This window comes from Harmonia axyridis, chromosome 5 (assembly GCF_914767665.1).
Source record: "Harmonia axyridis chromosome 5, icHarAxyr1.1, whole genome shotgun sequence".
Taxonomy (NCBI): domain Eukaryota; kingdom Metazoa; phylum Arthropoda; class Insecta; order Coleoptera; family Coccinellidae; genus Harmonia; species Harmonia axyridis.
Genome location: NC_059505.1, coordinates 11,378,905 through 11,399,010, shown reverse-complemented (window position 1 = coordinate 11,399,010; position 20,106 = coordinate 11,378,905). Strand labels below are relative to the sequence as shown.

The window sequence follows — 20,106 nt, the reverse complement described above, 5'->3', positions numbered from 1 at the left end:
AGTGAGGCCACTATTAGTGAAAGAACGTGCCGAGAGTGGTTTCAACGCTTCGAGAACGGTGATTTTGACGTCGAAGACGGTGGAAGAGAAAATGTTTTCGAAGATGCAGAATTGGAAGCATAACTTGACCAAGAATCATGTCAAATGCAACAAGAATTGGCAGGATCGACGCAATAAGCCATTTCAAAACACCTGAAAGTCACAAAAATGGTTCAGAAACAAGGAAATTGGGTTCCGTACCAGTTGAAGCCGACAGATGTTGAACGGTGTCTGTTTCTTTGTGCTTGAAAGGCAAATACGGAGGGGATTTCTGCATTGCATTGTGACTGGAGACGAAAAATGGGTTCATTACGATAATCCCAAGAGCAGAAAATCATTGGGATATCCCGGTCATGCTCAGTATTTGGTGGGACCAGCTCGGCGTAGTATATTATGAGTTGTTGAAACCAACTGACACAATCACAAGCTATCGTTATCGAACGTAATTAATGCGTTTGAGCCGGGCATTGAAAGACAAACGGCTGAAATACATCGAGAGACATGATAAAGTGATTTTACAGCATGACAAGAGGATTTCATTCGTCTAAACATCGATGATATAAAAGATCATGGGAGGTTTCTATTCGTTCATGAAGGAAAGAATCCCTTTTCAAATCTTACATCTTTCAACAGAGGAAGATTTTTATTTCAGAGCCGGTGACATTTATCGCAAATACATAGGCCTAAGACCTCAAAATTAAAAGTAGTAAGTTGATTGTTGTAATCTCCAATAGGGAATGCATTTCTTAACATAAGAGCTGCCATATCAAAAAGAATTGCAGAATATTTGGACAAAAAACCCCAAGATAATATTGGACATAGTATACGCTGATCCTAAAAACCCATGTTGTTGAAAATGAAGATTTGCTCACTCTTGGGAGACATAGATGATGCCAGTCTATGGCTGAAGGTTACACTGAAGTAACGATCTAGACAGGAAGAGATGTTTCCTATAAGTTATTTGATTCATCAACCATTGAAAACGTTCCAAGAACTTCTAGAACTGAACGAATATCAATAGATTTACCTGAGTCACTGAAACATTGCTTCTCCGATTGCAGTTTTGCAATAAAATTTGCATTTGATTCTAAATAGGTATTCTCTGAAAAACAGAATAATCTTGATCGGTTGTAGCTATCGATGAACAAAATTGATTGATGAAATTTTGTATGAAGTTTTCGATCTTGACAGACTGATAAAGATGACAGACAATAAATAATTAACCGAAACAACAAATTTTTCCATCAGGTCGAGAATCTCTGGATTGATGATCAGATCTCGTGATGAGCTTGGATTTTCCGCACCATGCATAAAATATAACTAGCTTCAAAGAGTCAAGCACGAGCCAGGTCCACGGCGAATAAAAATCATCATTAACAGATTAGGCCAAACTACCCCATGGAAGCAAAAAACCGGTTATTCATTTCCACAAGGGTCAGTCTACCATCCGGAAGCATCTACAACTCGAGCAAGCCCTGATATGCATAGCTGGATCCTGAGCGAACACGTAATAGGAGGAGCTGGGCTCATTTCTGTGAAAGAAAGTATTTAGCATGCTTTTTTCCATTAACAAGCGACTTTTACGACCTATGAGCTAAGTGTTTTATGCGTCCAGTATACACATTTTTATGCCCGATATCTTTCTCACTCCCTCCCGTTATGTTTTATGACTATGGCTTGAGCACTTTCTTGATAACGTTTTGTTATTTTCGTAATTTTACGGTATCTCAGTTTCTCTATTCGGCCGTAAATTTTCTGCAGTTGAATCAAATTAATTTTAAGTGCTTCCCACTGAAGCATGGCTAGGAAATGGAGAACCCAACCCAGCTCATACATGTAAATTGCAATTTCGATGCTAGGTATAACCTGATGGAAAATTGTTGCAACAGAAAACTTTTGAATGGAAAATTGAAGTTTGATATGATATATAGATTTCGATGCTGTACAAATGAGTTATTCTTCATAATATGGAATAATTTTTTTGATATCTTCAACTAGCTCGAAATGAAATACCTATGAGATTCTCTTGCTTTTTGTTATCATATAATATCATAGCCAATGATTAATAATACGTTTTGATTGTGGCTAAGTATATATGTAAACACAGAAAAAGGGTTTCGAAAATCTCCTCTCCTCTCTTTCTGAACATATCGTTCATTTCGTCTGTTTATTTATTTATTTAGCGTATGGCATACATGGGTTTAGTTATAATCAGTTAAAATTGTAGACATTCACATTGCGTCATAAAACATACAAGTGCATTCCCAAAAGAAGAAGTAGTGCTGGACTGGATTAATGGTCTTGATTTTAAAATTTAACTTCAAATCGTGCTATATTTATATTTATATTTCATGTCCTCGATAATTTCAAGAATTCTATCTCTTGAAGTTCTTGAATCGATTTGTGGGGCATTGGCACGCCTCAATATCTTTCACGTAACCCAAAACAAAAAATCTAAAGATTGCAATGCTTTTGCACGCTTCAATTCATGTTACGCTACTGTAATTTTCAAAGACGCGGTAATTAGTCGATTCTTCGTGTGTGATTGGTCGCCGATGAAGCGCCAACGGATGCGCGTATCTAAAGAAAAAAACAGAGATAATTTTTTGAAAAATTTTCAATAATTATCGGGACTTTGGGGAAGATACGTACCTTGTTTTAGATTTCAGCCATCACTAGTTTAATTTGTGATTTAGAATTCAATTTATCGGCGACAATTGTGTCGGGATTCTCGATGATTATTGACATGGATATCTGCATTTAACAAGTAATAATCTCACCAGGATGAATTGATTAAATTCGAAACAGTAGTTTTTGTTTTAGAGTCAACCATCTTGTAGAAACGTATTTCAGGTTTGGTAGAATTCTTTTTGTGTTAAATCATTTCAGCAAAACTCCTTTTCAGGTTTATTTTATGGTAAATGTAATGATTTCTTTATAATTTCTCAGTTAGAAATCCGAGAAGGAGTTGTAAATTCTGGTTAACATATTCTAATATCGTTCTTTATTTTCCCAAAGCACCTTCCGTAGGATTGGAACAACAGAAACCTCTCTTGGAATTGAAAATTATCATGAAGTACTTCCCTGAGATATAGAAGTTGGAATAGTACGTACGTTAAACTTCTTTTGTTCCTGAAACTCAGAGAATACCTGAGTAATACCTGGCGTTATTACATCAACTGCGCTGAATGGGAATTGGAGTACTATAAGTGCCTGCTAAGATCTGGTGTTTAGAAGACTGAAAATAATCTACAGAAGAGGTTCCATCCTAATAGCACAGCAATTATTTAAAACCTGATTCAAGTTAAGTTTTTATTTGAATTTTATTTGTTTAGAGTAAAAAGGATCGATTTTTGTATATTTTAATTTTATTGAATTTGTCGACAATATTGACAAGGAACCGACAAACCTGGATTTAAGTTTATATTATTGGCTACAGCAGCAATCTGCTCAGTGTTCTTTGAGCAACGCACATTCTTTTGATTCTTTATATCATTAACTTGTCCCAATAGCTCAAAATTTTCCATCGAGTAGGTGCTTCACTTTGCAAGCTGTTACTGCTAAATTTTCACCATTTGGTGAGGTATGTATTTTTCATTTTTAGACATGGCGTAGTGTTTATTTGTCGAATGTCACAAGAAGACAGCTTCACAAGTTAGCGGGCTATTTGAAATTGAACCTGGAGACTAAACAATTTGTAAAAGATTCTACTCCGTATTTTAATGAAGATGAAGAAAATGCAATAATTATATATACTCTAACACAAATTTATAAATCGAAAAAATTGAAATATGGAGCTAATCCAAACCTAAGAATCATTTTATTTCTTCCCATTATCGCCCACAAGGGCGCCAAACGCCAAACGAGAGTTCTAATTTCGAAAAGTCGCAGCACCGACGAAACATCGTTCTCACAATTCGAAATTCCCCAAACCGCATCATCCCAGATCCAATTCGGATCCGTTTCCATCCACGTTCGAAACGAAAACAAACACGAAAGGGTGGTGGCAGCTCTAATTTAGGGTTTCCTTTGTTCAAAGACCACCTCCGCCATTTCCGTCGGAATGGGTGCGTCGTAGCAGGCCGGGGGGAAGATAGAAAGGGCGCGTATTTAAAAAGATGGATAGGGCCATTCCGTTGATTCGGTTATCTGGAGGTCTAGGCCGGATTTAGACGACGAAATACCGGCATGCAAAATATATGGAGAAAAACGCCTACGATTCTAACCTACCATACATTATCGTAATTCATTTGGGACGGCGCAAACCACCTATCACATCGTATGAATGTCTACAAGGGGCAGACGGTAACTAATACGTTCTGGCCTTTTCACTTTCTACCGGGCCGTGGAGACGAGACAATGATTAAATATGCACGAATGGAGGGTTGTAGCACACTTTTCTTTGTATTCAAATATTAGTTTTCTTTTATCTTCGGGCAGGGGACATATGTGCGTTTTAAATATTCAAGATGAGGTTTCGGACAGTCGTTTTTTCCCTATGTTTCGTATTATGGTTTTCGAAATGGTTTCGATTGAAGTTTAGATTAGGGTGCAACGATTTGCAATTAATGTTACGCTACCGGAATTTTCAAAGACGCGGTAATTTGTCGATTCGTCGTGCTGATTGGTCGCCGATGAAGCGCCAACGGATGCGCGTATCTAGACAAAGAAACAGACAGAATTTCTTGAAAGATTTTCAATAATTATCCAGAATTCAGTAAAGATACGTAGGTACCTCATCTTAGATTTTAGCCATTGCTAGTTTCATTTGAGATTTAGAATTTAATTTATCGGCGGGAATTGTGTCAGGATTCTCGCACCTCCCTACTTCAAGTCAAGTAGTAGATTTCTAATGTCAAGTACTTGATAAATGAATACTTGACTTGACATTGATAAACTTCTACCTGAGTTGAACTTGAATTGATTTCAAGTCAAGCCCAAGTAGCTTGAATATCAACTCAAATTCAAGTCAAGTAGTAGTTTTTCATTGCTCAGTCAAGTACTTTATAAATAAATACTTGACATGACATTGAAAAACAACTACTTGAATTGCTTTCAAGTGAAGCCGAAGTCAAGTAGCTTGAATATCGAGTCAAGCCGTGCATCCCTTGTCTAGATCAATTTTTCCAATTCCAAGTTTTTGTGAAAATACTTTTGCTTCATGAGAAGTTCAGGTGGCACATATGATCTTTCAGAGCACGACAGCTGAAAGTTTTTCTGTGCATGTCCCCTATACAGGCGAAGACAACCAGCGACTATAGACTTTGGGTTGTGGTTTCTTTAGCAGGAAACAGGTAGTGAAGATGTGAAAAAGAGTATCTTGAATTCGTTAAAGTATAAATGTACGTTTCTTTATATTTTTTTCGGAATAACTCATAATCAATTGCCGGACACTTATGACAGTTGCAACCTGCTGTCAGACACCCTTGAGCTTTGATAAATTATAATTATACTTTCGTTATAGTATGAAATCTAAATTTTATATATGTGACTTGGGGACCTAATGATTTTTTTATGGTCAAAATGGAAAGAAATTGACTGATTGACCTTTATTTTCAACAAGACGGCGCTAGTCACGAAATCAATCGCAATTTCGTGAGGAAAGTTTCCTGGCCGTGCTATGTATCGAAGAGATGATCACAATTGACCACCGAGAACTTGTTGTTTAACACTTTCGGGCCACGTGATAGATGAATCTTTCACAATTGATTCAAGACCTTGAAGATAGGAATCGTGAAGTTATCGAGAATATGGAGCCGCAAATGTGCGCATTGATCATGGAAAATTTCATGAATAGGGTATGGTGCTAAAACTGTAACCGTGGCGGCCATTTGGCTGATATCGTTTTCCATCCTTAATGACATATTTTCCCCTTCAAAATAAACTGAAAATCCATTGATTTATGCTAAAATATCCTTTTTCTTAATATCAAAATGAACCCTTTATTGGAAAACCCTTCATAAGATATCAAGTAATTGTTACAAGAAGCGATCTTAAACGGTAATGACGTTACCATTTTCGTTTTAGGTCAGGGTTAAAACAAACAACCCACTTTTGTATTAACGCTCCGTTTTAATAAAGCTGAACATACCATCAACTTATAATTGTGTAGGTTTGCATATTACTGAGTCTGGAATGATCAATTCTCATTATGATCAAATTTAACCATATTTCTTCAATGACCTCAAGCTTATCCCGGCTTTGCAGTGTGGTTCCCTATGGTCATGTAGGGCTAGTTCGAGACGTCATATGATAATGACCAAAAGCGCTTGAATGCAGTTGGTTATTATTGGTAATTACCAAGGACCACCAGGTTATTTGCTTGATCCATCATCCGAGATAAGATGAAAAAAAAATGTTTCTAGACTGTTGGGCTAGGGTGGCTGTACACCCACCACAACATAATTGCCTCGAACGAATAGAGATTTTTTCCACCTAGACTCCCACCCATAGCGCAACCAATCAACTATCACCATCACCTAACGGCTGAAAACTAATCAATTCCCCTCTCTTATCTGAATCAGAAACTGCCGCAATTAGCGCTAACCGCCAAGGTTGGCCCGCATCCACTTCATGATGACTAGACCCTTTCTTAACTTCCGAATATCCGGGGGATGTACCGCGCCACATGCAATATATCGCCCCCACTCTCCGCCTGCAGATTTGCAAAAGCCCGGCTTAGTGCGAAAATATACGAGCGGGATGATAGTGTTTACCATTACGGGGGCTTCTTGTCCCGATGCCGACGATGGTTCTCTCTATTCTATTTGGCTAATGCAGTCCTCCCCGGCCTTCTCTGACGGTGCACATTCGTGATTACGGCCGGTAACCCTGTTCGGTGTACATCGATGCGATATTAGAACTGCTCCAATTGTGTAGAAGGAAATATTGTTAGCACTTTGAGCTCGCACACACGCGAAATTACGCTTGCTGCCGTGTAATATATAGCGCACGGTGTTAGAGGGGTGGTGGAGGGTGGGGGCACGTTCGAATGATTATGTATCATACGAGGAAATTGGATTTGCCTTATCTGGCGGTGGGTCTTGCCGCATAGACGATCGGGATGTTGGTGGATATACATTTTGATGTTGTGTAACATTTTGCGAAGAACTGAACCGAAGAGGTTTATTCTAGTAGCTATCGGAATGCTACATAATTACATTTCGAAATGACCGAAAGTCATAGGGATATTACATCGAATTTATGAATGCTGCTGATACATACTATACTATTAGATACAAGAAAGAATAAGTTTACGTTAGGGTATATGCTGGAATATTAACATCAATTTGTTTGGATCAAACCAATTAATAAGATATTTGAGGTCGAGAAGATCAACATTTCATCATCAGCAGCAGGAGTTGCAGCAGCTTTTCCACCAGGAGCGGCAGAACCTACGCCAGATCCCAATTTAGTTAGGTACTTTGAGGGCTAGGCCTCCCAAAGCTTTGACGAAAATATCTGGCCAATGGAATTTCACCTTGACATCAGCAGCCTTGAGGATTGTTAGGATTTTTTACCAGTAATAGCAATATCATAATCAGCCAAGATGAGAGAATGGTAGACTCAGACTAATTCAACGGTGTTAGACATATTGGTATGTCTAATACAAATATTTTGGGGCAAGTTATAGTAAGATCTTGGCTACAGAAGTAGAACAAACACTTAAATGCAATTCGAAGGAAAAAGCAATATATAACGGAATCAAATGGAGCAAATTATCAACAGAGCCTTCTTACATTATTGTGATTCCTTAGCGTCCTTTGAAATATCCTTTACCCTTTTCTACTGACAACCATTTTGTAAACGCAATTTCCAAATTGATCATCATAAATTGTGTATTATCAATTCTTGTTGTCAAAAACCATTTCGATGTCACAAACACTCATAAAGTCCCTGAATGAGTTTGATACAGTCGTAGTTACAAAATGGCGAATGCGCGTATGTAATACATTTTTTTAAATAATGGGACGGAACTCATTTCCTTCGCTGGGTTTGCTGGAATTGAATCTCTGAGGTCAGGCTGATTGGTGCTACATATGATTTGATATTGAATCGAACCGTTTCCATTTGAACTATCGTGAATTTAAAGTCTTTCAGAATAAGAATCGAGTATCACAAGAAACGATAAAATTTTTTTGGAGGAAATAATTATTCATGTGCCAAGGGCTTTATGTAGTTGTAAATGTTTCGAGGACCTTCGGCCTAAAGTTAAATGAAGATTGCATCAGCATCTTTTAGTACTCGCGGTGGATACAAGATTTTTTTATCATACCTGTTAATTAATTCATCCACAAAGAACCAAGCACATGTATGCTTATCGGATAATTTCAAATGTTAGTATTGTTTTGAATAGAACTCAATGCCATTGATATGGAAAGTTGATCAGAAGAATCTGATCAACTGTAGTTCCCAAGTTATAGGGTGTTTGAAGTAGACATATCGATACAAGCTACAAATGTTATATTTTCATAAATTTTGAAACAGAAAAGATATTTGAATAGTTGTTTCGCTACTTTGCAATTGAAACTGCTACTGTTGCTGTTTGATTGATTAGGTTTTTTTAATTTTTCAAGGGTTTTTCATCGTCCTTGCTTATGAGATCCATAACTGGGCTATGCTGTTTTGCCCATACAATATTCAATTTTATTATTCGTTTATTATTTTGCTTTTTCCATAAAAATATCAAAGAAAATAATAAAACCATTTTTTAATGTCCCACCATTCAGCAACTTTTTCTGATCTGAAGATAGATTCAACCAGTATCGACTGCTACAAAGTTGATATGTGTAACTTTGTTCCTTTAAGATCATTTATTATTGCTATCAACTAAAAGATCTTCCATGAGGCGAAATCTCGAACATTTTCCAGCAAAGCTTAACTAGGGTAATTCATGTTCAGCTAATCAGCCATTTCAGCTTTGTAGCCTACGATATTCAGCTTTGTAGCCTACGATAGTGGTTGAATCCCTCTTCAGAGCAGAGAGACTTGCTAGATATTTTGTCATTCAAATTAATATTCCAATGAAAATAGCGAAATTATAAACGGATAATAAAACTAAAACATGGTACAAGCAAAACATCTAAGCAGATACGTTTTCCGCCTAGTAATATAACTAGTGATAAATGGAGAATAGCTCTTTCAGCTGGAAAGTAGTGAAAAAATTTTCGAAGAAAGCAAAAGAGAGCATATTGCCATGAGGGATCTTGAAAGTTCTTTGACAAGGAGTACTGAAATTTAGTGAAGTGAAAAACCTTATGGTCCGAAGATTCGAAGGTAAAAAAAAGACTTCAATCATAAATAAGAATATTAAATATTAGTTGGTCAAGTATATGAGCACGTATCAAAAGGATATCAGCCAAAAGAGTCCAAAGATCTGGCTAGAGAAGCCAGGAGCTTTCGATTTATGCACCAATAGCAACTTCATGATGCTTTCAGTTGTGGTTAACAAGCCAGTGGAGGAGGTGTACAAGACAGAGATCACCGAATAGCTTTACTGACAACTTATTCACTAATTCCACCATGATACACTGCAAATTCTGAACGCAAGCGCATAAAAATATTTGCTGAAAACTCATCGACAAAATGTAATGAAATTGACTTGTTTCTGTAACTTGGCTAGGTTCAATCTTGAGATTCCACAAGCTTATCATTTCATAGATCATGGATTACGATAATTCTATTATAAAAAAAGTATCTCAATCCGCAGCCCTCCAAAGCCAGGTAAACTGCATCGTAACCAACCAAGAATTACCTCCTCAAAAATTACGGTATCGGCGACACGAAAATATCACCTGTCTCATTGAGAAAAGTCACACGATCCAAATGAGAGTCTAACAAGGCAGTGAAAGGCCTCGCGAGTTTTCGAACCATTTAATCAGCGAACGAATAAAATACCCGGAAGAAAGACGACGAGAAGCAGTCTACAGAATCCAATGAGCAGCTCCAAAACCCTCATAACATGCCTCTACCTGTAATAAAATTATCGCGTCGCTCCTGAACTTTCCATTCCCCAATTCTCCGTTTCACTTTTACAATGTCGAGCCACCGAGGCCGCTTAAAATCTACAATGTTATTTTGGCAGAAGATTTATGCAGAAGCTGACTTTCAGTTATTTTGTTCATAAGAGGGCGCCTGTTAATCGCCGTCCCTAATTGAAATTTGGCGTGTGTTTTAGCCTGTAACAGTCGCCCGGGCGGAATAACCTACACTTTATTGCTGTCACATCGCCCAACCTTATGAGAGAGGTGGAATTATCGTAAAATCTACCTGAATCAGATTCCAACTCGTAAAGTACGTTTCCAAGCTTTGTCTCTGAAGGATTATTGTGATACCGATATGGAGGGGAGTTAGAGAGACTAGAATTTCATACAATTCAACTCGAACGAAGGGCAAATTTGATTTGAATGCTCGAGAATTCAACCACTAAGTGATCACTTAGCTAGCTACCTATCGGACAAAATGAAAACAGTGATATTTTGCACGCTCCTTAATTTATGTACCAATTAAGTTGTTGGAGTATATTGTTTTATACATGGTATTCAGCTTGCTTGGGGCAGCAGCCTCTCCAAACTTACCAATAATTGAGAGAAAGTTTGTCAATGGAAAGACCATTTTGTCCCCAATGAATTTCCATTCATTATTTATAAAACAGCTTCATTTATTGCTTCGATCGGCAACTCCAATACAGAAATAATTTCTTGCTTCTCGAAGATGACAATAAAATTCGAATATTGTGGTCACCAGGTAGTAGTTCAGTAGTTGAATATCAAGATACAAACAAATATCATTATCTCTTTGTCTAAAGTATCAAGGTTGAATACGTCCTACAAAAATACTTGCTGGAATTGGATACTGGAATTGCTCGGCCATGAAATGTATGTAATTAAGCTACTCGGAAGAGGTTCTGGAGCAGTTCAAACAGCTAGCTTCAGAATTGAGTAAAAGATTTCTCAAACATCAATCCCTGTTATCATCATTAACGTGCTTGATTATTCGGAGTAATGAGTCTTCGAATGATCTAAAAACCTGTCCAAAATTATATGAAATGGATGTAGAAACTACCAGTAAACCCTTGAATGTGAGTTCAAGATGTGAAAGAAGGAATTATCGAGAATTCACGATTGAAAACTTTGTGCAACAACGGTACTAAATATGATGTGCAGTTATAGTATATCCAAAGTCACTCGGAGGAAGGTGAATATTTCGATTATACAAGGGTTGCCCAAGTTTCCAGAAATTCCTTTGGAGCCAGTGAATTAATTGCCTAACAATACTTTCAAATAAGCCCCGGTTTTTAGCGGATCGCGGTATCCATTTCAAAGAGCCATCTGGCCGAGCGTTTTTATGGACTAGTTCAGGTGACTTTGGATATACTACACTTGCTTACATATCTATATCACACAGAGTATTTTGTACGTTAACAATATCGAAGGCCTCGCCGGAAAAAACTTATTCTAACCTCAAGAGATTGAAAACGTATTTAAGAAGTATAATGCGATGTGAGAGATTTTTGGGCTAGCTCTATTGAATATTTGTTACGATTTGGAATTCAATATTGAGAATGTATGCAATAAACTAGGAACATCTGAAAGACAAGTGCATAATCAAATCAAATTCAAATCAAATTAATTAAAATTAGTTATTTGTATTATCTTTAGTATATACTTCAGTGCAATCTCTGAATTGATGAATGAATGTTTCTACAACGGACAATCTATAGACAACAACCACCATGGACCAATAAAAAATATTTCCTTCACTTCCAAGGTTATTACCTTGCAAGTTTGAAAGTTTGGGAAACAAAAATTTGGATATAATTTTGAATAATTTTTTTTGGAACTAGTGACCCTGGATTCAACTGTTTGTATTTATGAACAAGCTTTTTGAACTTTGAGAAACCTCTAGTTTCAGTACATAACACTTTGACATTAATGCAAGGAACGAAGACATGGCAAATGTATATAGAGGTCGACCTTCAAGAGTGGAGTTTTAAACAAGTTTAACATGAACTCATAGAGAAATAGTCGTAAATTCAATATCCATAAAGACAAGTATACGGAAAATTGGATTCTACCATCAATGGTTCGGAGTTAATTCAATTTAAGTTTCTACTAAAGTTATTCAATTCAACCCTGCAAGATTATGATGTCTTCCGAACAATTCCTGACTATTATATCTCATGTTATTTGAATTTGATAGAAATCGAATGGAATGCCTCTCAGAGTCTCATATCAGAATGAAAATAGTTAGATTATATTCGTCTCAATGAAGATTGAAGATTTAGGATGAATAGAATGAAGAAATATAAAAGAATACTCAATAAACTTTACGCTTCGACTATTTTGCTGATTCATAGTTAGTTTTTGGGGTGAAATTGATCTACAATTGATCTCATTTGAAAGAATTAGATTACTTTGAAAATGCTCATGAACTGGACCTATGTATGTAACAACAGGTGAAGTCATATATCATTTTTCTTACTCTTCTGTGAAATAGATACGCAAATCATACATTCAAATTGAAAAAACCAATTTAAAGGAATTTCATTTTGTTTTATCTTCTGTTTTAACTTCTATTATCAATGAATGACATTTTCAAATTCTCGAAAATTGTTATTTCAATTCCGAATTGGTGATTTGCATATCCAATTCACAGAACAGTAAGAAATAAGATCTATGGCTTTACCTGTTCTTACAGAGTTCATGAACATGTTCGAATAGAACTACTTCTTTCAAAATAACAATTTCCAAATGCAAGTTGAAATTTCTTGAAGTTAAGAAGCCTGTAGCATTCAAATCGAAACAGTTCACCTTGAAATTTATCACAAGGAGTCCGAGGGGAATATAAGACCCCAAAATTCATTTAACTAACACAAGGTTCAACTATTCCGGTCACTCTGATGTTGAAAGAAGTAAAATGCATATACGACGTACTTACTTGTCTAACGTTAGCCCCTACGTTATGATTGTCCGATATGATTTGATCTTGACAGCAATCATCGAATGGAATGCCTCTCAGATTCTCATATCGGAATGAAAATAGTTAAATGATATTCGTCTCATTGAAGATTGAAATTTTAGGACAAATAGAATAAAGAAATGTGAAAGAATACTCAATAAACTTGACGCTTCGACTATTTTGCGAATTCATAGTTAGTATTTGGGACGAAATTGATCTACAATTGATCTCATTTTGAAAGAATTAGATTATTCATGAACTGGACCTACTTATGTAACAATAGGTGGAGTTATATATCAGTTTTCTTACTATTCTGAGAAGTAGATATACAAATCATCCTTTTACTGTTGAAAAAACAATTTAATTTATTTTATTATTTCAATTCCGAATTGGTGATTTGCATATCCATTTCACAGAATAGTAAGAAATAAGATCTAGAGCTTTACCTGTTCTTACAAAGTTCATGAACATGTTTGAATAGAACTTTTCTTTTCAAAATGACATTCCCAAATGCGAGTTGAAATTTTTGGAAATTGAGAAGGCTGTAGCATCCAAATCGAAACAGTTCACCTTGAATTTTATCACAAGGAGTCCGAGGGGAATACAAGACCCCAAAATTCATTTAACTACCGCAAGTTTCAACTATTCCGGTCACTCTGATGTTAAAAGAGGTAAAATGCATATACGACGTACTTACTTGTCTAACGTTAGCCCCTACATTATGATTGTTCGATATGATTTCCCTAGCGGGCGGTAAATCTCGAAAAACATTTTCAGGTTTTAAGGTCAGTCGGACATTTCGTTCGGAAACGCCGATAGGGAGTTTCTTGATTTATTGAAACAAGGGACAGACGCCGGTGACATGTAGGTTTCTCATAGCAATAACGGAAACGTGTCCAAAAAATGCTTTCTCTGCCGTTGTCATGGAATGGGAATCGGGCTCGAAACGTGGGGAATTGAGGGTGAACTCATCCCGATAAAAATTTACTTTCTTTCTATTCCTCTCCTTCTCGCTTGAACGGGACCACTGACTCCGTAGTTTTTTCCCTTATTTTTTTTTTCACATCGCATGAAATGAATTTTTGTTTCATTTATTTCTTTTGACGAATGAAAACACACAGTTTGATGGCCAAATACTTACCATGAAGTTATCAAAATTGCAGGATAGTGCATCTATCCACAAATAACAGCAGAATGGAAATGAAAATCATGAAGATATATCGAGATGAAAATTTAGAACAATAATGTACTAAGATGTCGAAGTACCATGTATTACTCTTTCTATCGTTTTAAAAATGTTTGCCAAGAAGTGTGATTTGTGTTTTGGAGAGATAAAAATGTAAACTGATTTCCTTTCATGAAAATAAGGTGTTGGTTTGATGTGATTCGTTCAATTTTTGCCTGATATTCATAACTTCCTTCTATTCATTTCACCCTTGTGAGAAAACAAGGCCCAACTTTAGAATCTCAAATAGGATCCTTGTTTTTTATTGCAAAATTTTTCATGATTCGTCCTAGATGGCTCTGCAGTTGAATTTAAATTTTCCGTCTGAACGACCTTGAAGTACCTCCATCAATCATTAAAATGAAATTCTTATGTTTCCTGCTGTTTGTTTTCAGTACATTTACTGTCATTGATCATTGATTCAGGAATGGCGAAAATATTTTTTTTTGGTTTTTATATTAACATTCTGAATGAAAAGACGATAAATCAACAGAATTTGAATACACGAAACAAGATTTCAAATGACATAAGAATAATTATTCGTATATAGAATTTCGAAATGAGGAAATCAATTCAAGATGAGTTTCATTACATTCACTTTTTGCACTGAAATTTTGATAAAATTGATGATTTTATTTTTATTAGAACCTTGAAGTTATTATGGGAAATTTGGGCCAACTGAATGAATGAGAAGAGTTTCAAGATAAAGTCACTTCCAGGGACTTTTCGTTTTGTTTCAATTTTCCAGAATTAATACATTTATGACACTAAACGGATAGATACTCGTACTACGTTACATTTGACCGAGATCTTATTTTCCCTTTTTTTGATTCAAATTGTTTTATTAGGTTAAATTCAATCAAATTAATTTCAGGTTGAACAATAATTGAATGATTCGCTCTTGAAGGTATGAGATCATCAACAATGAAGATGAAGATGACAACATTAAAAAAACTGTGTATGAATGGTAGGATCTGATGAAGTTTGTAACCATATTTGGGGTCTTCTTCATTCAGTGGAATACATTTAAACAGCAAGAAAAACCTCTCGCACTAATTATGAAACTAATGAAATGGTACAACAGTTAAAAAGGTACCAAACACACAAAAGTATGACATTTAGTGAAATCTTCAAATTTGGAAGTTTCCTAATTGAATCCAGAAAACTTGGTGAATTTTGAATTCTCAGGAGAATTTGGCTCTTGAGGAAAAATCAATTTTGTCAACTCAAAACAAATTAATAAAATGGTGAATCGTTTATTTTCAAAAGCTACATTTCTTCTTCGTTAAAATGATTTATTAATTTGTCAAACTCAATTTTACAATTTTGATGGATGAAAGTTAATTATTGAAGCACTAATGTGAAGTATGTATCAAGAACGTTTTCGACGGTATGGCACTGAATCTGGTTGAATTATGTTTTCACTTCATATTTGAGATATCCAATAGCAAGGAACGAAGCAAACACTCACCTTTGGGTGTGCTCTTCGTGGAAATGCTACTTTGGGATCAATCTGAAATAAAAAAGGTTGAATATTATTAGTAAATTATCTTTAAAATTGAAGAAATCGATATTTCTAATTGATGATTGATTTTTATGATAATCGACACAATGATTGCAGTTCAAAAATTCCAATAAACAAAAGAGAAAAATTGTCAAGTCAATATATTTCTGAACTTAAGGAGAAATTGTTTCATATTCTGAAGTTGATTTTTTTGCATTTTTCATGAAAGTAGGAATATTATTTTTCAATTCCTTCCGGCTCAATGTTAAACTCAAATGAAACAGCAACATCTACAAATGAAACTGAATAAATATGTGAAATTTTTTTCTTTATGATGACTGTCGTAAGTCTCTGTGAGACCTAAGGAGCTTATAAAATATAGGGGAATCGGTCGAAATAAGGGAAAAGATAAAAAGGTTGAGAAGTTTCAGATTTTGTTGCGGTTTTCATGAACAGAATGAAATCAATCATCCCTGAAATTTTGACATTGCACGTATGATAAAGAAATCGAAAATCGGACGAATAAAACTTTTTTTCGAAAAATTTAAACTTCTTGAAATTGATAAAGTTTGGTACAAAAGTCAGTTGCTCTACCGAATACTTCAAGTTCAAGAATATGATGCAAAAATTTCGATATACGCTCTAGAAACGAGGACAGAAACGGCGAAAAGCATCAGCTGAACAACAGAAATGAAGATCCCGAGGACCATTAAGAGGAAGACACTAAGAGATCAGAAAAAGAGGCATATTAATAGAAGAAGTCCAGGATGTGGTACAATTTGGTATAACGAGGAGGCGATGTTTGAGATCAGAATGGGTGAGAGTAGATGGACATAAAGGACTAAAGTTCACCTTGATATGAAAGCTAGTTATCCGCATCCCCTAAAGTGAATCACTTACGACAACGTCAAGCAAAAACGGTGGTGGTCGAAACGCGATGAGCCGATTTTCAAGCTAGGCCAGGAAGGTTTTGCTGTGATTTTGGAGAGATTGGCAGGGAATTATCTACTTTAAGCTGTTCTCTTTCGGCACAACTGTCAATTCTGAACTGTACTGTCAGAAATTGAACCGTCTGAAGGCAGCAACCTCCGAAGCGGCCAGCTCTGGTCAATAGGAGGGGCCACATACGATAGTGACTCGCAAGAAGCTGCAGTAGCTTTGTTGGGTGGTTTTTATGCATCCACCTTATAGTCCGGACCTGGCACCAAGTGATTATCATATGTTCCTCTGTTCTATGTTTACTTTAACTCAAACATTCTGAACCTCTACGAATAATTTGATAATCCGTCTTATTCATCGTGGTGTGAATATAAGTGCGAAAATAGTTTGCGTTCATATTACAAGGTGACTAAAAATCAACGACCACCCATATTCTTGAAAAATGCCTGCTTTTTCACATCTAAACCAACCTTGAAATCCTAGACCGACCGAACTCATCAAGTTAGAAAGCTACTTATTCATCGCGAAACAGGTGATGCATTTTCCGACTGGATCCTGATGGGAAACGCTCGGAAAAGTCAAAAATAAACCGTGCTGTCCGCAGCGGAGAGGTCGAATCTCCATCTCTGGCACTTCGCTAATGAGGAAAACGGACCGTGGCCCGAGTCCGTGGGTGGGCAAACATGCGTTATCGGTCCTCATCTGTACACTTGCTTATTTCCACTAATGACACTCATTTATTCCAGATTTAATTTTGGTAATTAAGTGGCACACGGGTGCCATTACATCGTTGAAATTAATAATGCCCCCCTCCTGTTGGCTGCCTGGCACATATTTCTAATTTAAATTGAATCGAAGTTATACCGGGATTAATTGCCAAAAGCGCCTGTGACACAATTTAATAGCTTAATTCCTCATCTGGAGATATAACGCCTCGAAGCCAGATTTTATTTCCAACTTTCGCGAATGTGATTTAACTGTTTTCCGCCGGTTTTGATCTAACAGCTCTCCGTAATTTGTCGGTCGACTCCCGGCATCATAAACTGGGTCGATTAGCGAGAAAAATTGGCAGTTGCTGAGGATGTTTGGCAACATGTGTGTCGATTATTGATTAAGCGATTTGAAATTAATACTTTAAGCAATAAGTAATTTTATATTAGCTCAATATTTTCAAAGCAATTGGAAATCGTATCGAAAAATATAAATATATCGAATTTAAGGATATAAAATATCCAAGAAAGCAATAGAAAAATAAAAAATTTGGAAAAGACATTCGAATATATAAGATTTTCGATCGTTGAACAGTGTAACGATGATAAAACCTGCGTCATACGATATGAAATGAACGAGTGTTTATTTACAATGGCGAAGTGGGGACGGTTTGATAGTCGAATCAGTCGCTCTACAATCGTGGGTTGAGTTGTAAGATCATTTGGGTTGAAAACAAAATAGATTTCTCGTAAATCGAATCTTTAGTGTGAAAGAAAAAATTCACATTTTGAAATGGTACTTCGGTGGTAGAACAATTGGAGAGACAATATTTATTGTTGCCTTCGAAGATAGGTCGTTACCTTCAAGTTCTGATATTTCCAAAAATGATTACAAAGTTCGGGAAATGTGGGTGTTTAGAAACATGCAGTATTTTCAATATTGATGAACTACGAAATATGCTTACTGACAAAGAAACTGCAACACCCAAAAGGAGGCCTTTTAAATCTCAAATTTAGAAATTTAAGATAGTATAGCAAGGAGTAAATTATAGAATTGGGAGAAAAAACTCGTGAAGGTATTTTCATGTGGACAACTTTTGTTACTTGAATATTGTTGTCGTTTTTTGCAAGTTTTTTGAATTTTAGAACTAACCAGCTGTTCTAGGAGATCCAAATGCCTAAAGCACGTGTACGAAGAATTTATTGTCAGCTAAGTGAATTTGAAAGTGGTAGAGTTATTGGTCTACAGGAGGCCGGGTTGTCATTTCGAGAAATTGCTGACCTTACGAACAACAATCCAACTACTGTTATGAGATGTTGTCAAGCATGGTTTGATAATGCCCAAAATCGAAGAAGAGTAGGCACTGGTCGTTGGAGGGACACAAATGGAGTTCAAGATCGTCGCCAAGACTTATAGCCATCAGAGACTCGATCTTTGGCTGATGAGTGGTTAGGAGAACAAGACCATCCTGTAAGCGTCCGAACGGTTTACCTCCGCATAAGGTCTTTTGGACCCCATCTTGTGTTACCTTTGACGGTTGAACATCGCCGGCAACAATTACAGTGGTGCAGAGAACGTCAACATTGGAAAGTGGAATGGCATCAGGTCGTCTTTTCTGATGAATCTCGATCCTCCTTGGATGCACATGATGGCCGAAGAAGAGTTAGACGACGTCGGGGAGAAAGACGTGAACCTCAGTTTGATGTTGAGCGTCATGTACACCGGACAGTAGGCGTTATGGTATGGAGTGCTATTGCACATGCGAGTAGGTCACCTTTAGTCTTTATTCGAGGTAACATGACAGCGCTGCGTTACCTTCAAGAAATAGTGGAACGATATGTTCTCCCTCACCTTAACCGACTCGAGAATTCAATATTTCAGCAAGATAATGGCCGACCTCATGTTGCCAGAGTTTGTTTAAACTTTTTCGAAGCGACCCATGTGAATATTTTCCATGGCCGCCAGATCCCCTGATCTTCCGCCTATAGAGCATGTTTGGGACATCATGGGTGAAAGGCTTGGAAATTTACCCCAGCCCAGCATGAAGTACAGGTAGCTTGGGATAGTATCCCTCAAAAAGAAATAGACCATCTTATTTCATCAATGCCGAGACGTTTTGTAGAGTGTATAGATAATCGCGATGGAAAAACACATTACTAACAAATTTATCAAAAAACATTGTAAGCTCTCCATTTTTTCTCTACAAACTTCAATCATTGACTCCTTGCTATACTATCTATGTATCACCAAAAAAAAAAAAATTTAAACAGCTCCTTCTGGGTGTTGCAGTTCCTTTGTCAGTTAGTATAAAAAGAGGGCGAAGTAAAAAATAACGCCTTGAAAAGAAGAGAGCAAAAGGAGTTTTTCCTTGCTCTGATTATAATATCAGTGCATTCGAACATTCATGGCAAATTGAATTAATTAAACGAAATCCGAATTTTCAAAAGAAAAATATATATTGAATGATTGTCCGAATAAGGCACAAGATGAGCAATAATCTTCAAATAAACATTGCGGTCAACATTCTCTTAATCAAATATTGTAACAACATATGCAACAGCCATAACGCACTCAGCCGATCGGGCATCCAGAACAACAATTCATCATAACCGAGAACGTGAAATCCACAGAATTAAAACCCACACATATCGGTTTATTTACCGACTAAATTAATACAATCAAGAATCATAATTCACATCAATTTCACGCACAGAAACAAATTACTGTC

General features: G+C 36.4%; 1 protein-coding gene across 6 annotated transcripts in view; it reads right to left on the bottom strand.

The window, feature by feature from the left end:
- Window positions 1-20,106, bottom strand: part of LOC123680608 (RNA-binding protein Musashi homolog Rbp6) — a 980,242-nt gene that overhangs the window by 370,612 nt on the left and 589,524 nt on the right. For all 6 annotated transcript variants that reach the window (XM_045618597.1, XM_045618593.1, XM_045618595.1 and 3 more), the window contains one exon: window positions 15,696-15,737. In XM_045618597.1, coding sequence (XP_045474553.1) covers window positions 15,696-15,737 — 42 coding nt within the window. The remainder of the gene's footprint in view (window positions 1-15,695; window positions 15,738-20,106) is intronic.